Source organism: Brachycentrus maculatus, unplaced genomic scaffold (assembly GCF_059751285.1).
Source record: "Brachycentrus maculatus isolate JH-2025_06_01 unplaced genomic scaffold, ASM5975128v1 h1tg000306l, whole genome shotgun sequence".
Classification (NCBI taxonomy): Eukaryota; Metazoa; Arthropoda; class Insecta; order Trichoptera; family Brachycentridae; genus Brachycentrus; species Brachycentrus maculatus.
This window is the reverse complement of record NW_028281056.1, coordinates 1,667,286-1,690,649: the sequence shown is the minus strand read 5'-3', so window position 1 is coordinate 1,690,649 and position 23,364 is coordinate 1,667,286. Positions and strand designations below refer to the sequence as shown.

At 33.2% G+C, this 23,364-nt stretch overlaps 2 protein-coding genes across 3 annotated transcripts in view; both read left to right on the top strand.

Moving 5' to 3' along the window:
- Positions 1-9,148, top strand: part of LOC148304742 (protein FAM135A) — a 29,592-nt gene extending 20,444 nt beyond the window's left edge. For both annotated transcript variants that reach the window (XM_088267892.1, XM_088267893.1), the window contains 5 exons: positions 589-774; positions 1,410-1,575; positions 2,171-2,382; positions 2,903-3,150; positions 4,034-9,148. In XM_088267892.1, coding sequence (XP_088124018.1) covers positions 589-774; positions 1,410-1,575; positions 2,171-2,382; positions 2,903-3,150; positions 4,034-4,219 — 998 coding nt within the window. In that variant the 3' untranslated portion in view covers positions 4,220-9,148. The remainder of the gene's footprint in view (positions 1-588; positions 775-1,409; positions 1,576-2,170; positions 2,383-2,902; positions 3,151-4,033) is intronic.
- Positions 9,149-9,882: 734 nt separating this feature from the next.
- Positions 9,883-23,364, top strand: LOC148304741 (CYFIP-related Rac1 interactor B). The gene is made up of 4 exons (XM_088267885.1): positions 9,883-10,491; positions 20,297-20,428; positions 21,469-21,728; positions 22,807-23,364. The coding sequence occupies exons 1-4, from the start codon at positions 10,177-10,179 to the stop codon at positions 23,069-23,071; spliced, it is 972 nt and encodes a 323-aa protein (XP_088124011.1). The 5' UTR covers positions 9,883-10,176; the 3' UTR covers positions 23,072-23,364.

Sequence of the window (23,364 nt, the reverse complement as noted above, 5' to 3'; positions counted from 1 at the left end):
ATCTCTGATATCAAGTATCAGCAAGTAGCCGCCATAGCTTTCGTAGCGGCACAACTGCCACAGAGGACGACTTGTGTGTTACTGAATGGAGATTGGCGGAAACAGAATCAAGCCCCATGCACAAAAGCATGGCATGCACGCACATTCGTGTATTGGTGGTTCTCTCCCTGATTTTTTCCACAAAGTATTTATTTCCATTGCTTCAAATGAATAACAATATATTTTATTACTTTTATGTAATACATAATTATACTACGGAGGAATACAAAAATTCTGAGTCCGTATCTATTATATTTTATATTTATATTCTCATTTTTAGAGTCGAATTGTAGTAAATACATCACCAGGAGGGAACTGTTCATATCTCAGTTTTAAAAAAAGCACCAGAATCTTATGCATGATAACTACTCCGTAGATATTTTATTTATTGTTTCGGCATTAACTTTGCGGTAAGACATGTTACAATGATTAAGGAAACACTTTTTTTTTACTCAAATGGTATAAAAACAAGTGTTTCCTTAATCATTCTACTCCGTAGAGTTGATATTTGCATTTCAATAAATGTTTCTTTTAAACAAATATTTTTAGAGAGAGACACGAGCTTTGCGTCAGTGGTGGGCCTCGCCGAGTCAGAACAACTGTTTGCAAAATGTCGGGACGAATTCAAGCGAACCGTCAAATACCCAGGCGCCCTGTACTCCGACTTCCCTCCCAGTGAAGCCTCCTTACCGTACTTCCACATCAGCGATGAGTACAGGATGTTCAATCCTGAAGGTAAATTTACATTTATTCATAATAGTTTTATTCTCTGGTATTTATCTTTGGATAGGCCATTGGTTAGGGTATGATTACTCTTTAATCCTTACCGTTCCAATGTGGAATCTCATTCAACATTGATTTTTTGCTCGTAGGTCCCATAGCGAATGTCATAAGACATTATTTTCATCATTATTTTGGCATAGATTGTTTCACATTCCTATATACAGGACCAACCTGCCGAAGTTTATGCCTGTGGGAAGAGCTACCACTATGCTGAATAATATCACGCCGGATATTAATCTGTTCCATGTGTCTGAGGGGGTTTTCCGAAGCAGGATTCTTCTACATCTTTAACAAGAGTGTTCTTGCTGATTTTATCATTTTTGTGTTCATGTAAATGCTTTAAATTTTACTTTGTAATGTATATGTTAATTTTTACTGAATAAATTGAATTGAATTGGATTATAATTATTAAGTTAAAATGTAAGCTCACATTTTTTTCACTCGTATCTATTACAACAGTATGTGGAGCAGAGGACCACATTATTTTTTGCTCGTTAGAATGTATATCTGTCTACCTGAATTTTTCATATTTTTATGGGGACTGGAAAGGATTTAAAGGCTCATTCTTATGTTTTGTCTATTTCTAGGCTTGCACTTGATAGTATGCGTCCACGGGCTGGATGGCAACTCAGCGGATCTGCGCTTGGTGAAGACATATCTGGAATTAGGACTTCCCGGAGCACATCTGGACTTCCTCATGTCGGAAAGAAATCAAGGAGACACCTTCTCTGATTTCGACACCATGACAGATAGGTAAGCAATTTTTGAAGGTCATCGCGGGTAGGTGTGGAAGAAAATTCAATTATTATATATTATTTACATGACAATGACTCAATTATGATTGAACTAACATTCATATAAACCCCACACACCACTCTGCTCTATTTTCCTTTGATATTCCACACACATACAAATGTAACAGTACTGTCACATGTTTTTTTTTTGTTTTTTTTTTAAAGGAATAACCCGCAAAAACTCAACTTTTAGAGGCTTGTCTGCAGGTAGGATAGTAAGGATGGGAAAGGTAAATGAGAGAAATACTCCACAAACACCCAAACCCAATTGGCGGGAATCAAACCCACGATGCCAGTTTCGCAGTCGACCGTCTACCCAACTACACCACGGCACCTGTCTGTTTACCCATCATTATATTGTATTTAGCAGATAGTTGCCACATATAGAACAAATATTAACACTGGTGGTTAGAAAAGATTAAGATAAATAATTGTTTTCAAGACGGATAAGCCTCCTGCGATGTTGTAGGCTAATCCCTCTTAAAAACTGGCCAAAAGGCATACACCAAGCAGAAGATAAATAATTATTGTTTATTGTGTTTTCCAATGCACAGACTGGTCCAGGAGATCTTGCATCACGTGGACAATCTACGCATGGAGCCGGCGCGCATATCCTTTGTGGGGCACTCCCTGGGCGCCATCCTGGTGCGCTCGGCGCTCTCCCGACCGGCCCTGCGCACCTTGCTGCCGCGCCTGCACACCTTCCTGTCCCTCTCGGGCCCGCATCTCGGCACGCTGTACAACTCTAGTGGCCTAGTCAACGCAGGTAACCCACCCTTCGTTAGAGATAAATTAGAGATGCACTCGCTGGGGAGCCGCCTCAACTAACTATGACAATGATAGATGGGAGTTGCATTTATTATTTACCTTGCTCATTATTATGTACAAGGTTTATAGATCATTAAGTGGATTTCTGTTTCATCTTACTTTTTTTAAAGATGTTTTATTTTAATCTAAATTTTAATGTTGGGAACAGGAGGGATAATCTAATGTGGGCCAATCAGGAACTTCTCTGCATTTTCTCATTGCTGGGAGAAAACCACGTAAAACTTCGCGGGAGAAGCCGGACTGTTGGCTGTCGTCAGCAGACCTTCCGTTCCACTAGAAGAGGGTTCGGCACTTTGTGTCCCAGCTTGGTTTATGGTACCATGTATGATACCACCTCTCTAAACAGTTCCTTATAAACTATCATGAATCCGATGTCGGATAGGTCCTCACCCAGGCTCCTGCAACGCGCCTCTAGCTGTTGTCTTTGAAATCTGAAAAAAGGTATATCTGGTTTGCAGGGATGTGGTTCATGCAGAAGTGGAAGCGGTCGGGCTCGCTGCTGCAGCTGTCCCTGCGTGACACGGCGGACCCGCGACAGAGCTTCCTGTGTCGCCTCGCGCGCCGCTCCGCGCTGCACCGCTTCCAGCACGTGCTGCTGGTGGGTTCGGGGCAGGACCGCTACGTCCCGCTGCACTCGGCGCGCCTGGAGCTGTGCAAGGCGGCCGTGCGCGACCAGAGCGTGCTCGGACAGGCCTACAGAGAGATGGTACTGCCTTATATCAACACATAAAACTCGTTCTATTGCATTGGCCGGCATGATTTTCATATTTTGAAATTCAATCATTGTTTTTTTTTATTATTTATTTGGTAGTCACCCAGTGAAAGGATGTTTCTGCTAGTGTCAAGTATTATTTTTATTTACAAACAAAAAAATAATAATAACAATTAATTCAAAATTTCATAGTTTAAATGCGTTAAGCTTTATCATTTTAGAAATTATGCCCGCAATTCTAGGACTAGGTTCAGAAAGAAGGGTGGATACTTGGGTGGGTATTACTGCCCGTGTTAAGCTATTTAGAAAGTTCTCCTCTGTTATCAGCGGATAATGTTCTTTACTCTGGACTTTGGAGAAGAGTCATTGCCTCGACAGGGGTCACAACCCTCAGTAATGAGGACTAAGATGGAGAAAAATAAATGTTCTTTCCTAATTTAGAGGTACATACTGAAGTAAGAACCAATCTACATAATATTTTATATTTAAATTAAATGCACTGTTTATTCTATGAGGGATTTGCCATACACCCGGGAATATAATCTCATTTTATCAACGTTCACTTATTTCGACATGCAACACCATATAAACACATTTTCATCAAAACTTGGTGAATAGTCAAAAAATAAGTAAACAATTGGATCAAAATGGTTAATTTATCACAAAAAATATTCTGTTGTTTAAATTCAGTTTTTTGTTTTATTATTTTAAATAATCAAATGATGCACGCACATACTTGAGTATGAATAATAAACTAACATGATTTTGACTTCCTACAAAATCTTTTAATTTTTTGTCAAGGTTAAGTTATGATGATGTGACAATATGAATGAAATGCAGATAACATTGAATGATAAACTAAATAAATCCTCCGCAGGTCCACAATATGATATCACCGCTTGTTGCCAAAGGAACCGTGACCATAGCGCGATATGATGCCCAACACGCCTTGCCGCACACGGCCAACGCTCTGATTGGCCGCGCCGCTCACATTGCAGCCCTGGACTCCGATCTCTTCATAGAAAAATTCCTGCTCGTGTCTGCTCTCAAATATTTCCGATAAGAATAATACACAACAAAGTAACAACAAATTATTATATAGATGGCAAGAATCAAACACGGATAAAACTTGTGCTTTCACAATTGATTTTAACAAGTGTTCACGTATATTATATGATCATGGTCCTTTTTTGAAATCTTTTTGTATAAGTGCCAATGTTGATAGTGACAATCTTTTAGGAAAAAAATAACCAAAATACTTTGATTTTTTATTATATTTTGTTATTTCCTATGATTAGGTAGACTGCCGCGATGGCATTGTAATTTGGCTCTGAAATCGGCTTTGCAGGTTCGATTCCCAGTGCTTGGTTTGAGCGCTTGTAATGTATATTTTTCTTATATGGACTGATCACTTTGCTTTCATTTAATTATTAGGGGTCAAAAGAAGAATAAATATTTAATAAACTGTGTTTGATTTCTCGCCATCTTACTAATAATGTAAGCTTCACTTTGACCCGACACCATTTAATACCGATACATATTTAATGGTGTAAAAAAAATTAAATGCCTATCAGCATTCTCAATATGAAACGTTTATATGCAACGTAATAAACTCGACAATGTTTATCATAGTATTTGGAAAGTATGATTTGTGTTGATCACTGGTGACCAATATTTATTTCCTACCTAACTTAGCTTCTTCTTGGCGTCCTTTACGACTGACTCTTATAATATTGGAACCCTAACTTTACCTAACAAAATTTTCACTAATATATTGTAATAGGTAATTCGTATTGGGACTTATTTTAAATATTATTTTGAATGTAATTATAAAATAGCCTGATAATCAATTAAATCAAATTTAAAAAAATGTATTGAATAGTTGTTAAAATTGTGCCCATAAGAGGGTAAAATATTTTTATGACATTTAAACAATGTATTCTTCGTGTTTTATTATGAATACAAAATATATATCTTCAAGTGTTTTATAAAATAAATTGTCAAAATCATGTAACTGATTGGCATAATTTTTTTTTTTATAAAACCCTATTACCGGGTGACATTTTGATTTCAAGGGAGGAAAGATTGATACCGTACATACATTATCATTGAATTTCATCCCCATATTAATTTAATAATGCCTCTCGGTGCAAAAATGCTAGCCAAAAGAAACTTTGTGAAGTTTCAGATACTTTTCAGTCCTCAATTAAAATGATGATGTTCGCATCGTACTTATGTATACTTATGAGTTACTAATTCACTAAGTGTAATGTCTAAGTAACCTCTATTTATAAAATTATATATGTTGTGTTTAAAATAATGTTATAAATATGAAGCGGAAAGAGTTGCCAAAGTTCTGGTACATCTGATACAGAATCTCCGACCATAAACTTACTGAATCATCTTATGATAAATGAGATATTTTTAAGCCTTATGAACTACAACTTCGTCATGGTGACTTACGGTGCCGTGATCTTATGTTACATTACGCTGTCCGACTAGATATTTTAAAATTAATATGATATCTAACTGTTACTTTTTTTACAGTTATCTTCTGTAGAATTATTGTATAAAGTAATAACTTACAGAGCAAATGCAGGCTCTGTGATGTAGTTGGGTAGATGCTCGACTCCGAAACAGGTGTCACGGGTTCGATTCCCGCCAATTATTTATTTTCAATTGGTCTCAGTGTTTGTGAAGTATTTTTTTTATTAACCTTCCCTGTCCTTACTATTCTAACTGTAGACAAGCCTCTAAAATACAGGCTACGCGGGGTTTTACTTTTTGCTATATTTTAAAACATAATTTTGTTAATACTAAGAGTCAACTTTTTTTTAAACAATTTTCCTTTAAATAAGATTTAAAGGCAAAGTATCATGCATGATAAATTAACAATTTCATGATAATTTACTGTTAATTTAAGAAATGCAAAACTGATCACCTGGCGTTTGTGTAATTATTAATCGCAATAACAAAAAGAAAGTATGTATATTCAATCAATCCAAGCTTTGGTGACATCCTGATAAATCCTATTTAGGAACTTTTATTTCCGAATAACTGGTGCATTGTACTTGATGAATACATTTTTAACAATGTTGATAAACTCACCATCCCACTTTTAAATAAAAGAACATATATTTTGAAGAAGAAAAAATGTTTCTCTACAAAAAAGCTAGTCAAATTTCAAGTTATATTGTGTTTTTTTTTCTTTCTTTTTAGTTTGTGAACTCTCGATTGTTTTAAGTAGGAAATGAGACAGAATTGATGAATGATATGATAATTCTACATTAGATATACATTTTATTCTTCAATCATAGGAAGATGGAGGTGTTTGAGCTGAAAATTCTAGTCTATATGATAAAATATCTAGTGATAAAAATATTAAAAAGAAGTCAATATGTATAAATGTTACAGTGTGAAAGAAACTTTATAATATATATGTATATATAATATAGTGGTGCTGTGTTATTGACGCAAGATGTATTGATGTATAACGATATATAATATAACATTCTGTCATGTCATGTCATCTCTCGTTAATTCACCAAAAGGGTAATAAGTGTCATTTTAGCTAGTCATTGTAAAGGCGAAATGTCTAATGTGGTTTCGGATAATTTAGATTGCGTAATTTGTGATGTTGTATGTTACAATTTCATTGTAAAAAAATAAACATACGCTTATTTTTAAATGAATTTTACTGATTATATATGCGTTTATTTGTGATAATTCAAGTTAGAATTATTCACGACTTCATCACAAATTCGTAATGGAATAATATTATAAATTTATATTATTGTGATAACATATTACCATAGCTGATGTAGTGATATGTAACATATATGGCCTAGTTTTTTTTTTCTTGTGAAAACCTTAAATATGTGTACACAATGGCAGCCTCTGTGAGTTCTTAAATGTTTTATTTTGTTGAATTTAGTATGCGAGTTACTTTTTTTATCTTCAGTTATAAGCTACAACGCATCACCATTCTAGTCATAGAAGTTTAACGATTCGTGGTGCATTTATAATATTTTTTTATTGCCATGTATCAATTTATCATTATGTTATTTAATAAATTTATTAACTTTTTTGTAAAGCTTTTTATACACCAATTTTATTTCCATTCTATGGATTTTATGTATATACATTTATACAAATATAAAACAAATTAGATGTTTTTGAAGTAAGACCGCATTTATTTATTCAGCCAAAGAATTTTATTAAAATACACATAAATAACTTATTGTAATTGACCCAAATAAAATGAGAATCTTTACTCTGAAAAAACAAAATGGATATTGACATTTCTGTTTTATTCAAAGAATTTTAATGTACACTTCCACATGGAACGATGAAAGCAACGATAACACTTCCTCATGATGTTATTGTATTGTATAAGGAACACATATTCTCTTTCACAAATAGGGAATGGTGACATAACAATTGACTAATTTAACATATAACTAATTTACATATGTTGGAGACTGCATTTTATTTGGGCAAATGTGGTATGTTCCTGGATTTAACAAGCTCCAAGGAACTACATTATCAGATTTTTTAAAATAGTTTATGATGTATCTATACTGATACAACACATTTATTTATTAACATAGTTTAATTGTTATATTTTTTTGTTACATATTAAATGATAAAATCAGTCTAATATACATAGCAGTTATTTGCAATACTAAAAGAAATAATATAGTTTTGGGTAGCTATATTTCAAATGATGTCAATTAATTATTTTGAGAAAGCATTGCTTCTCCTAGTTATTTTCTCGTATAGATGATAGAGCACACATAAAATATTTTAGCATATTATTATACATAATATACCCCCATTGAGATTCAAAATGTACTTATAGTTAAAGGTACCTACTGTATTGCATTTCATATACCGCAGTTGTTATGAATGTTTAATATCGGGACCCTAGGCAAACTAATCAATATTTTATGGAGACATCAACCTGTTCAAACTACTATAAGTAAGATATGTTCAATTATTCAATAGTTGCGAGTAGCCTTATTGTACACATGCAATATTGAAACGTGAAGAATTTAGGTAAAACCATCTTTATGGGAATTACATGTTGTGGATAAACAAAGCCTAAGTAATGAGCAATATAAAACATGAATTCAATAGGATATCAGTCACTCAAGAAGTGAGAATTTATATTCAAAACCATACATTGAAACTCTTTAAGTTAGTATTTTATTTCATATTTCTTAAACATAACTCGTTACCTTTACTTTCTTTACTCTTTGAATTATCAAAGTTTTTCGTGTATCAAATTTTATTATCATAGTACTGTTGAAACTTTGTGTATGAAATTAAATTTCTTCATACTGTAAAAATCAATAAGCAAAACTACACATGACCAAATAATGCCTGTGCCACATTATAATAACGAATGTCATGTTCATATGTATCGTCCATTCCGCAATCAGCAAGCTATTTTTTGAAATATGAATGCAGTATATCATCTTTGCATCGCACACTGACATCTAAGTTCGCTAGAGCTTATAACATAATTCCAACATGCCTACTCCATGCAGCTATCTCCATGTACAACATTTGCAGTGTTGTAACGGCCATTTCATTTGGCTTATTAGGGTCCTGATCTTATAGGCCTACAATTTTAATACAAAATGTGAATGTGCTATATCGAAAATTAGACTGATTTTCATCTTATAACTGTTAGATTGGATTCCCTTTAGTCAACTTGCCGAGGTTTACTCTGTGTGACTGATAATCATTAACATTCAGTAGGAAACTTAAAATACTTACCCCCAATCTGTCCATTGACTCTTTGCAAAGTATGTAATTGGTTGTCAGGTATGTGTAAAATATATGAAATACCTCACAAGTTGCTCATTTAAGGTATAATGTAATATGAGGATGGATGTGCATTTACTATGTTGAAATTTTCTTCAGTTATGTGACTCAATAGCCTTTTTCTTTTTGTACATCCAACTATTTAAAATAAACATAACAAAATGAGTATCTTTGTTTTTATAATCACCTTACTACAATATAAAAATATATACATAAATGTTTCATTTGAAATAACGATGTGAATTTTTCCAAGGAATAGCCCTACTGACTTTTTATCCGCCTCTGTAATATAGTAGTTAAATTATTTGGCAACTATCCTGAGAATCCGGATTCAATTTCCAGTGAGGTCAATATAAATATTAGTGGTTATTTCACTCTATTTATTTGATGTTCTCCCTCTAACCCTTATCGGCACCTACTTGTGCAAAGGGCACTTTGTTACATTGACACAGTTTTACCTTTATCATTAACTATGTGACGGCATGGTAATCAATATTGTGCCCAGGGTGATGAATATTGTGGAAAATTAGACAAATTTATTTTGACCTCCCCCTTGGAATCAAACCATGGCCTTTAGCACGTAAGCCAATGTGCTGAACAATACAAAGGAGTACAAATATGTAATGTTTTTCTGAATCCAACACTGATCACCTTCCCTTCATAAAATTAATGCGTTTATTGTTCCTCTTAAGAATCTACCATTACTCCTAAAAAAAATATGACCGGTTTTTTCTAATGGAATCAGAACAGGATCCTACAAATATTTTGGAAAAAATAAAAAATTCACCCCAGTTATTTATTATTCAGAGCATTTGAGAAAGTACTGGAAGTATATTTTTTGTGATGGTATCTCCATTATTCAAGAGAGAGGTTAGAATGTTCTTTCATCTCCCTCTTTCAAGAAACGCCCTCTCGTTTGTCATTGGTCATTGCGGATTCGCGGATTGCAGTCATTGCAGTTGTCGGAAATCTCGATTCGCGAAGTACATCTGTCAAAAAGCAAATAATATTTGTTTTTAGTGTATTTTCATTATTCACTACAACCACTTTTTCTAAACAGTGCAGAAGTATTTGAAAAAACATCGCTTGGTTTTATAATCTGTGTCGGTTTGTTAAATAATTCGGATTTTTATATGAGAATGTGGTGGTCTGACTTCCGTTTATAAAATAGTCTCTGCATACTAAAATATGGGGAAATTGTTGAGTCTCTTGGCGCGCGACGACTCTACATGTTGCTCATCACAACGGTATGAGGTTTTCCTCGATTTTGAGAATGCCGCGCCGACGGAAACCGAAAAAGAAGTGTTCGAAGAAGTGCAGAGAGTCTTGATCGATTCTGAAAATGTTCTCGACGAAATCCAGTGTTACAAAGGAGCTGGGAAGGAGATACGAGAGGCCATAGCAGACCCTTCACCAGTTTGCATGGAGCGAGCTTGGAGAGCTGTTTCTCCGCTGGTCACCAAGTTGGTTCGCTGCTACGAGCATTCTCTGAAGATACAACGGGTAAATTAATTTTGGCATTCATCAAACGCTTCCTAATACTGAAATGATTAGTTTCTTACCATGAAATTGTTCATTTTTTTATAGTTTTGTATGTTCTAGTCTAAATTTAGTTTTTTTTTAAATTGTGGTTTCTGATCCCCAAAAAATTATATGTATCTGTGATTAGGTGGGACAAATAATGCTCTGTCATTGTTTTTGTTTAATATTGTGGCATAAAAAATTTCTTTCTCATGAAAAAATTTCAATTGCAACCATCTTTGCCCCATCCAATGGCAAATCACTACTGAATGGGAATGCTTATCTTTAAAAAAAAATATATATATATACATTTGTCAACCATGTACCTACCTAATGTACATGAAGTACTTGATTACTGAGATAAGTACATTTACATAAGCGTTCTTCAATGATGTCCCCTTCTGTATTGTAATACAAATCAATCCAACTCAATGGGGACTTCCATATTAAGAGCAACATGCTCATTTCCCATTGGTTGCAGCTATCCGTATCAACACAACATGTCTACACTACCTATCTCAGTTTATATTATGTATTATACTTAGTATATACTATGCTCTTGGGATTATTCGAGGGTGAGATAAATAATACTCCCAAATCATATCCTGCAGGTCTCTGCTGAACTTATTAATGAGAATAAATTTCTCCAATGAAGACCATATAAAGATAGAGAGAGAAAGAGAGTTGAAAACTTTTTCAGCCAAATTAAAAATAGAACAATAAAAAAATCTATACATTACTTGAAAATGGCAACAATGCATCATCCCATGCATTGATCAAAATGAATTTCTCTCATCAAAATAATTTATCATGTTTTTATTTTAAATAATTTCATATCTTGCTTTAATTTTTTTAGCTTACAAATAGGTAACACATATATTTAAAAAATTTAAAAACAAACTTATTTATTAGTATTAATTAGATTAATATCTTAAATTCAGTCTGCTAAAAAGTGTTGGCGTAACACAAGCTGCTAAAGTGGCGTAACACAAGCTCTATTAGAAATGTAACTCGTTAGTAAAAATATTATATCATTAAGTATTATTGTGTTATAACTTAATACAGTAAATAAATTAAAAATAATAAGTGATTGATTATGGGACATTTGTAAAATTTACGACGGATGTCCAATCTGTAGGGAGTACCGAGGCAACACATGTTAAGAATGTAGTGACAACTATTTATGTATTGTTTGCATGTATTTTTTTTTTACTGATATTTTATATCAGTATTTTATGTAAAGTTCTCAAAAAACATGTTACACTTATTTTTAAATGTTTTTAGTAAACTTTTGGTAAAATGAGAGTTTCTTATCATCGTACATTTTACAATTGTCCCGTATGAAGGAATGTTAAAACAAGTCACATGGTCTAGGGTTAAGAATTTCGGAGTTGTTTTGGACCATAAATTTTCAAATAAATATGTAGAATGTATGGTAAACAAATCCTTTAAAAAAAATTTTTTTCACTCTAATATTTATTTAATATCACCTGGTGCCTGAAGCGTAAAGTTGATCACCTTGCCTTTATATAATTAGCGATTAAATTAACATTGCATCAATTCGATATACTGCCTTATGCGTCAATGAGTGGGGATAAGGATAAACAGTGGCAAAGTTGATCACAAAACTCAAATATATCCACTTTCTGGAAAATACTCTTTTGATGTATTTTTGTTTATTTTTTCACAAAATCACTAAAATATCTGTGACATACTCACGGATGTATCCGTGTAATGCGGATCCCAAAATATTCAACAGACGAGAATACAGTTGACTGGCCAAAATGTATTCATCGAACGGTGAATCATGAGAGAGATTAAAGTACTGACAGATGATTTATTTAAATGACACTGCAAACACATCAACTCTATTCTTGTACTGATGTTTTTAAAGTTTAAAAATATAACACAATGTATTAAAAATAAATATCAAGCCACTTATTGAACTTTTTAGTGTGTGACACATCTTTTTGGGTTAAACCTGAAGGTTTTTTCTCCATTTGAAAAATATTTTATTATTATTTAAGTTAAAAATATGCCGCTTTTGCTGGGATATAGTACATTTTCTGGACATTTTGTAAACATGCACAACTGAAAATTGACGATTTTTGATTTATGACGTTCTTGAAAGGAGTGAGCGATATGTAGTTTGCATATCATGTTAACACTTTCTGCTTTCAAATGAAATATATTCAACATGATTTTCCAAATGTACTAAAATATATCAAGGTGAGAATTGTCGTCATAGTCAGCTGTAAAGTTTGGTTTAATACAGTGTTCCGCAAAATGTGTGCCGCGGCACACTGGTGTACCGTGGTGATAAGTTGGTGTGCCGCGGAAAAAGTCACTCACCGATAAGCCAGCAAGAAGAATTCATGGAGCTAAAAACTGATCGGAAATTAAAACTGAAAATTTCCGAAACAGGGCTAGCACATTTTTGGCTGCATATAAAAAATTAATATCCACTGCTTTCAAAGCGTGCTATTGCAATTCTTTTACCATTTGCCACGACTTGTGCGAATTGGGATTTTCGACTCTAACTGATAAAAAAAAAAAATTAAAAAAATGCCTGTGGATGATCAACGAAGAAATGAGAGCAGCCTTATCAACAATTGCTCCAAATTTTGATCGCCTGTGCTGTTAAGCAGGCTTAGAATTTGCATTAAACATAATATGTAATATAGGTTTTCGCATTATATTAATTATAATAACTAATCAATATTTAAATAAACTTTGTTTTTATCTTTGGTGTACCTTTAAAATTTCTTAATTTGGCAGGTGTACCTTGAATAGAAAAAGTTTGAAAAAATACTGGTTTAATAGGTGTTTAGAGGAAATGTTATTTTAAGTTTTACTTAGTAAATACTAAGTAAAACTGTCCGCCTCCGTAGTGTAATGGTCAGCACGCTCGGCTACCGTTCTGGAGGACCCGGGTTCGATTCCCAGGGGGGGTAAGAATAAATATGAGTGATTTTTTCACTGTAATATTTATTCAATATTACCCTGGACTGGTACTTGAAGCGGAGGGCTGATCACCTTTCCTTCATGTGTAAACGATCAAGATAACACTGCGTTTATATGACGCAGTGCCCTATGCACCATTGGGGTGCGGATAAGGGTTTTTTATTATTAAATACTACTATTTCTTAAAATCTATTGTGACACGTGTTATGGTGCATTCCGCATCATTTTCATTTCCGCACAAAAGACATACTATTATTACACTTCAATTGCTGTTGAACAGCAGTTAGGTATGTTCACTGTGTTCATTCATGGAAAGATAATACAGTAAACACTATTATAAACTGTTGTATATTTAATGTGTTTCTTGACCATAGTATTTTTACTGTTATTTTCTTTCTTTCCATTTTAATTAATCACATTGATTTTATTATTCCATGATAATAATTTTATGACCTGTTAGTTAATCATTAGGTTTTTAAAGGAAAAATTAAATATGATAAAAATATGTGGGTGCCCTTAGGGCGTTTGTGCACTACATGGAATTACACGGAATTTTACCATCCGGCACGTCAGTTAGCATTTTAAAACGATGATTGGCTTGGATTGGCTTGTGCTTTTGTCCATCTTTCTTAGGATCGGTGTGCGAATACGTTACGCGTAAATTCGATCACGCTAAACTGTCCTAGTCGCTTTCATATTTCAAAACCAGGCTGCCGGACGGTAAAATTCCATGTAGTGCACAAACGCCCTTAATTTATTGTTCCCAAACTTTTTTGATTTTATATTTAAACGGGTAAGTGATTATTTATTTGAATTAATGATAATTTGAAATAAGAACAAAAAAATACATTTAATTGAATTGTGCTACAAAATATTGGATTAATGATATAACTTTTAATCAATTGATATATTTTACATGTTTGAATTGGCATTAAGCTTGTGATAAAAAATTAAAAAATAAACAATGGTCATGATTATGAATCACCTCTTAAGTGTCTTAATTACAGACATATTTCATAATCTGTTTTGTGACATACACCATATCACACATCTAACATATTCACTTAATTTACAATATCAATTTCCTACACTAAAACTTAAAAGTTTAAAAAAGTTTAAAAATTTACCAATCTTTTAATCTTTTTAATAATTTATTTTATATCACTCATACACTGAATATAACCACCGGTGGACATATATAAAAATATATTAGATATGGACGACAAGATACGAAGCATCTTTTTATACGAAGTCTAGGCATTCACAGGCTCTATAACCTGCCATTGGCTGGCTTAAGTGATGACTATTGATAAATTACTAAACTTAATTTATAAATCAATTATAATATAAAATAAATATATTAAAAGATAAAAAATACTATAAATAACATAAATATGTAAACATAAAATATATGCAATTCACACATCGCTCACTCCGTTCAAAAACGTCATAAATCAAAAATCGTAAATTTTCAGTTGTGCATGTTTTCGGAATGTCCATAAAATGTACTATATCCCAGCAAAAGCGGCATATTTTTAATATAATATTTACCCGCTACAGGGCAGAAAGTGTTGTTTTTGCATTTTGAAGAAAAGGTATTGTTTAATTATTTTTTTAAATACACTAAATATTTTTCAAATGGAGAAAATACCTTCAGGTTTTACCTAAAAAGATCTGTTGCACAGTAAAAAGTTCAGTAAGTGGCTAGATATTTATTTTTAATACATTGTATTATATTTTTAAACTTTAAAAAACATTCTCCTGAAAAATCAAGTTTTTTTATTTATAACGTTCTTGAAAGGAGTGAGCGATGTGTCACAACAGATTTTAAGAAATAGTGCCATTTACCAAGTAAAATTTAAACTAAATTTTATATTATGACAGTTTGTGTAGAGCGATGATTTCTGTTTTTGTACCAGATCTGCAATCAGCGTGGGCATTATTAGGTCATTAGCCTGCTGAATCATGAATAACAAACCTGTATTTCTACACGTATGTTAACTCTGCAAAACATTCATTACACTTGGCATATTTATGTTAATATTGAATTGTGTAGTGATCACTTGGTTGGAAAGGTTAAACAGACTATGACCATCGCAGCCTACCACAGGATGGACTGAAATTCATCGCATGTTAAGTGAGCATGCTATGAAAAATGACAAAGTCTAACCGCCTCAATTGTTTATTATTTAAGTTTATACTTACTTACGAACAGTCAAAGTATATTACACTTTTTTTTTAGTCGTATTGTAAAATTATTCAGAAAGCAATTTCGACATTCAGTCTGGCAAGACTTCGCAGTGTAATTTTTTTTTAATCGAGTAAATAACTGACTAACCATCACGCCTTTTCTTAAATATATAAATCACTGCTCAAATTCATTCATTTGAAATTTATTTTGTCAGAAAAATTCTGTTATATAAAATCATGGTTTTCAACCCCTGCGTTGTTGTGTTTATAACATAAAATTTTGTCTAGCCTCCCACCAGTCTGATGACATCAGTAAGGACGGAACCCGGTCACTGGTGAAATAAAATAAATGTGGAAAAAACTACAATATATATGTAACCAAAATTAGGTGTTTTAATTTTTTTAAATTGAATCAAATTCTTATTTTTACTTTCCTTGACATTGTTAGAATTAAAAGACGCTGTTCAACAGTGCTAGAATATGTTATCTTTAAAAAATAATTCAATGTCCAAATAAACAAATTGATATCGGCCGCACTCCTGAGTTCTTGGAATATTTTCTCTTACAAAATTCATCACCTCTTTTTTTGGGTACATTCTTGTTAGTCACCCAGTATTTATATAGCATACCTCACTTACTCACCGAGCTTGTATTACCAAGAGCACTTATTCTATAAAAACTGGGGTGGGGAGGTACTGGCAAACTAATCTCTGAAGAATTATAGCGGTCACTCACAGGAAACATATTGACTAGGAATTATGAATCATAATAATTTTTTGTTGTTGTGTAGGGGCTGGTTTTTCAATCTTTAACTTATACTGATTTGTTTGTGTTAACTATTTGTAAGCTAAAAATAATTAAAAATAAGATATTAAATTATTTTAAGTAAAAATGAATAAAAATTACATAAATAATTTTGATTAATGAAATTCATTTTGATTAATGGATGGGAAGATGAAGTGTTGCAATTTTCAAGTTATGTTTAGATTTTTCATAGAATAAAATAACTACTAAGTACTTATGTAGTTTTTTCCACATGAGTTTTATTCGACCAGCAACCGGGTTTCGTCGGTTGATGTCAGTTACGACGAAACCCTGTTGCTGGCCAAATAAAATTAATGTGAAAAAAACTACATACTTAGTTGTTTTTTTTCTATAAAATGCGGTTCCACCAAAAAATGTCAGTACAAGACTTAAATTTAGATTTTTCATTGTTGTTCTATTTTATGATATAAATATTACTTTGAAAGAATGTGCTAAATTTTGATAGTGTCATCATGAATTTGATTAGGTTAAATGCAAAATACATATTCACATACATATTTTTTTACTTCACATGGTAATAAATGTGATCTATCACGGAACATGCAATTTTTGACTAAATGTATTTTAAAACAATGTATTTTAGCAATGCTATCAGTAAAAATGTATGTTATTTTAAAATCTGTCATTTTTATTATCAAATTATCATTCTGTGACAATTTAAATTTTATATATATAACCATAGGATACTTTGTCCCATGTTTTTTTTTTCACATATTCATTCAAACCCTTATCCGCACCCCAATGGTGTATAGGGCACTGCATCATATAAATGCAGTGTTATCTTGACCGTTAACACATGAAGGAAAGGTGATCAGCCCTCCGCTTCCGTTACTGGTCCAGGGTAATATTGAATAAATATAAGAGTGAAAAAATCACTTTTATTTAATATGGACCTCCAGTACGGTAGCCGAGCGTGCTGACCATTACACTACAGAGGCGGACATAACGTTTGAAAATCTTTAACAATTTATCTGTGTAATATAATAATAAAAAAATACTAAAATGTATCTCCATTTATTTACTTTACCACTTCATGATTTTGAACAAGCAAGCAATGTTAGCGGACAGCGCATGTGTCGTATTGTGCCAACCCAAGCACTGCTCGCATGTTTCCACTTGTTTGCGTCACATTAGATAAACAATCAAACTGAGCACGCTAGTTGCCACTTGACGCTTTTTATTGAAATTTTATGTTTTTATTATTATAGTTGGACTTGTTTTATTTTAATCGATTAGTTGAGTTAAGTTTTTTTTACATTTCTTATTGATTCTGTTTATTTTTTTTAAGTGGACAATTTTTAAATTATGTAAACTCTATAACTAAAAAATTTAAAATAGTTCGATATTTTTATGAAAAAAACCTGAGCATAAAGTGGTTAAACAGTGTAGGCATTTTAAAAACTGACCCTGACAGGTATGATGCTGTCTGTAGCCCATTGTTACCAAGCCTTAAAATACCTGAAAGGCAACGTTGACAGTTATGTACTGACAAAAAGGAAACTAACTTATGATTAATTTATTGTACTTTTCCTTTGCGTTAAACTTTCTCCATGGTTCTCCATAATTTTCTTCAACTGACTTTTTACCCTTTTGGCTAATTTTTGTGATTATGTTTTAAAGATTTTCATGACTGTTCAGACGCTGGTAGAGTTTGTAAACCATGTGTTGAGTGCACAACACATAGCATAATAATACAAATAAGAATAAACCTAAAAAAGGATTTAAAAAAATAAATATTATCGTTTATAAACTTCTTGTACTAATGTCAATACTTAATGTTCTTGTACTAAAACACATCGTACAAAATGTAACTCATACCCCTTTTGGCCAAAGGAGCTTTGATTATCATGCAATAAAATTGTATAACCTACTTACATTATCCATAAAGTCATTAAATAACAAAACTATGTAAAAAAAAAACTATTCATAAATAGATAATGGAGATGGGTAGATCTAAAATAGATCGCATCATTCGGCCATGTCTTATTTAATTGCATGTCATAATCAATTTACTTTTTATATAATTTTATTATTTATAAATTCTGGGATCTTTGATTTGATTTGGGATACATGATTTTTCTCACAAAAATAACCTGTACAAAAATAATTTAAAACAATTTAATCTGACATGCTAAATCGGTTGTCCAAATTTTAAACACAGTAAGGGACATCTTTTTTGCATTTATGGACTAAGTAGACTCTACTTAGTCCAAAAATGCAAAAAACACGTACTACAAAAAATGTCCCTTACTGTGTTTTAAATTTGGACAGCCGAAATGTACCCAATAAGCATTTTTTATTGAGAATTTTTTGTGTGTATGGTTGGTTAAGTATTGTACTTAAATAATATTTCAACAAATTAAAATTCAGCTCATGTGCATCCTGCGAAGTGAGAACACACTCCGACATTAGTATTTAGGTTAAATTAGGCATATCCTGTTTCTAAGAATGTGTTAACGGTCTCCGATTGTCATTATCTTTGTTCCATATTGACGAAGGCCAACCGTCTGTTTTATTCAAGGGCAAATGCCGTGAAATTCTGTTAATATGGTCAGTTTTTGTATAACCAATTGATGACTAATTGTTTATCATGCTGTTGACATTTGAAAGTGTAAGTGCTTTGCTTAGGGAACATGACTTGCAATTATGAAAAGTATTAGTATCCAAAATGTCTTAAAGAGCTGTGTATTCCAGACAAATTGGTTGATAGATGTCTCACGCTTCGATCGGCTACAAAATCTGCTATGGGCAAAGTGATCTTACCAGGTCGCAACCAGCGCACTTATTTTTAAATGAATGCAATATCTTTCCGATTTATTTTTACATTCTGTCTACCTTTCAAAATTATCATTGTTTAACAGACAAAATTTTGCAATTCCTTTTATTTAAAAATGTTTTTATAATTATTAGTTTCATCGATGAAAAAAACTTGCTGTTTCAATGTTACACATTTGTAATCGCTTTGCAGGGAGTATTTGGGTATACCACATCCTTTGCTGTGCATTCACTACTAAACACAGATAATAATTTGTCAATATAATACTGTAACTGATTAACTAGCTACCTAGCCGTCGGTGTCTGTATTTTATAGCGATATTTACTGATCTGCCTCAAATAATATGCTAAATAGAAATGTTGCATTATTATATTTACGATAATACACAAAATGCATAAAGAGCTCTGTGTATAATTTGTTATTATCAAACAAAGATATATTGTCCTTATATTATGTATTGCGCACTATGATACGACTGTGCGTGTATTTGCCTGATGATAACATATTCTAATAAGCAATATTTTTAAGTATGATATAATAAAATAATTTTCGTTATGAATTTGATAATATGTATACACTAACTAACTAACTAACTACGTCCGCCTCTGTAGCGCGTTGTAAGCGTGTTTGGATACTGCACTAGAGATCAGGGGTTCGATTCCCAGGAAAGTCGAAATAAATATCTGATACATATATATATATATATATATATATATATATATATATATATATATATATATATATATATATATATATATATATATATATATATATATATATATATATACACATATATATATATATATATATATATATATATATATATATATATATATATATATATATATATATATATATATATATATATTTAGATGAGAGCTGCATTTATTATTTATCTTGCTTATTATGTATAAGGTTTATAGTTTATTAAGTGATATTTCTTGTTTTTTCTAGTTATTTTCATGCGGTTGACAACTAGCTTCAAACTAAGACAACTTTTCGGTTTCTCATATAATCTTGATCTTTCCCCAGGTTGTTCCTCGCTTGCTGGGGTCCCTGGTGGGGGGTCCCATGAGCCCCACACAGCATCTGGAGCAGCAGCAGGCTCTGGTGAAACAGTTTGCCGAAATATTGGAGTTTGTCCTCAAGTTCGATGAGTGCAAGGTAATCAAACTTTTGTGATTGTAAATTTACCTAACTACTTACATTAGATATTCGGTTTCATTTTTAGCACCCTCTCGGAACCAATTTTTATTATCATTACCAAGTGTTGGTGTATGATGCAGCCGAGGGGTTGCTGATAAACCATCACTATTACAATGATGTCAACAAATAAATATATCAATATTTTTCACTCTTTTTACTAATTTATTTTATTTAAACCAACTAACCATCACGCCCGATGTCCGCCTCCGTAGCGTAATGGTCAGCACGCTAGGCTACCATGCTGGAGGTCCCGGGTTCGATTCTCAAGAGGATCAAAATAAATATTTGTGATTTTTCAGTCTAATATTTATTTAATATAACCCTGGACTGGTACCTGAAGCGGAGGGCTGATCACCTTTCCTTCATGTGTTAACGATCAAGATAAAACTGCGTTTATATGATGCAGTACCCTAGACACCATTGGGGTGCGGATAAGGGTTTGAAGAAGAAGAATTAAATAGCCATCACGCTGATTCTATGGAGGGGAAGGTAGAGACAATAGAATGCCACACTTATCTGTCTTTGCAAACAATCATCGCCTCTCCCACATCATGCATCTCTTCATACAAACCTGCCGATTATTCCGACTCCTGACCTAACAGCTTTCAAGTATTTTTAAAAATTATTTTTTTAAGAAAAATATTAGTGTTTTTATTATTTACAAAAACACTTCAATTTCATTCAATTTCTGTGAGCCTATATCAAATTGTGATTATGGGTTCGAACCCAGAAACTCTGACTCAAGAGTCCACAATACTTACCGGGGGACCACAACCCGACATTTGAAATGCTTTTAAAACAAAAAATGTCCCAGAACTCACTTCAAGTTTTTTACTAAAACAAAAATATATTTAAATATCGTTTAAATATTCATTACAATACCATATTTTATCATTTTGACGAATTATATAAATATAGATTGTAATTACGTAATTTCATTGTTTCGTCCAATTGACATTGAAAATTTAAAAAATAATAAATGAGTGACTTTGGTCCAGATGAAGACGCCGGCGATCCAGAACGACTTCAGCTACTACCGGCGCGTGGTGTCGCGGGGGGCGCCGGCGGGCGAGGCGGCCCCGCTGGGCTCAGAGCTGGCCAACCGCGTGACGCTGTTCTACGCGCACGCCACGCCCATGCTTAAGGTGCTCTCCGAGGCCACCTCGCAGTTCGTGGCCGACAACCAGCAGGACCTGGAGAACACCACCGAGACACTCGGCACCATGGCCAAGGTCTGCCTGAGGATGCTGGAGAATCCGTAAGTTAGCAGTGAAGTTAGAAGTGAAAATATTTTAATACGTTATAAAAATAGAAGCATAATTTTTAACACATTTTCGGAATTCCGGTCTTAAAAGCCAATTTCACAAACAATAAAAATATTCTTTTACTTCTTGATTTTGAATAATTTTTTCATAATTATATTTTCGGTTTTATTAATAAATTTTCTGTTCACGTAAGCCAGCATTGATTTTTGTTCTCTTCCCATGCGTCATCTATCCATATTAGCACTTATATACTAGGAATATCTTTATCGTAGCTGCACGAATATAGTCCGCCTTCTCCTGAGGAGTTTTAAGTGGTTTCCTCCCAGCAATGAGCAAATGCTGAGAAGTTCCTGATTGGCCCACACTAGATTATCCCTCCTGTTCCCAATACAGATTCAAATAAAAACATATTTAAGTAGCTAAGAAGAAATAAAAATCCACTAAATGATCTATAAACCTTGTACATAATAAGCAAAGTAAATAATAAAGGCAATTCCCATCTAAAAAAAAAAAGCTGCACGAATATGGCAAGTAAACACAGTACGAGACAACTCGTAGTTGGCAGTCAACGTGTTAAACATCTCTCACATTTGACTCGGCAGTCACTTTGTGGTAAAATCTATCCATTTTTAATTGAAGTTTTGGTAAATATGTACCACTATTTCTTAAATTGAATATGAAAATTACATACGAATGTAACATGTTTTTCAATGCATTTATCTAGTAAAACTTTAATTAATTATGGATAGATATTACACAAAGTGATTGCCGAATCAATCAATGAAATCATTAAAATATTAATAGCACTTCGGCTATTTGTTATTTATGTCTAAAAATATTTATTTAAATAGATTTATATTTAGGTTTTTTTTTTTGGACAAATGAAATATAAAATCAATACTATTTTTTTACTATTATTTTTATTGCACTCAATTTTATCTGATGATGGAGAGTGATTGTGTTCACTTTGTACAACTGGACACTTTATTTCTATTGAGACTATTTTATACATTATTTTGGCTATGCAGATTTGTTAATTAAAGAAGAAAAAAACTTAACATAAATTTCCAGTAAGTTGGTGGCCCAGTTCAGCCGCGAGGAGACGTCCCTGCTGGTGCTCCGCGTGATGGTGGGGCTGGTGATCCTGTACGACTGGGTGCACCCCTCGGGGGCCTTCTGCCGCTCCTCCTGCGTGGACGTCAAGGGCTGCGTGCGCTTCCTGCAGCAGCAGCCGCCCGCCAAGGCCGAGCCGCTGCTCAACGCCCTGCGCTACACCACGCGTCACCTCAACCACCACTCCACGCCCAAGAACATCCGCACGCTTCTGTCCGCGTGAGGACACCACTCCAGCCTTGCGTGCTGCTGCATGGACTGATCGGGCACCCGAGAAGCCACCGAGATCGCCAGCAGCAGCATCCAGGGTTACAATTAGATACTAAGACAAAAGGAATGTTACCCGTCATTACGACCCATCGGAATTAGCCAGATGATTTCCTCATTTCTACAATACTAACACATTTGACTGCTGCGACAATATATTGGCTCTTGTATACTTTGAAAAATGTCAATACACCGACGTTTTTCAAGTCGAAATACTGATGAAAAATAAAAATGCATTTTTGTTGTTGT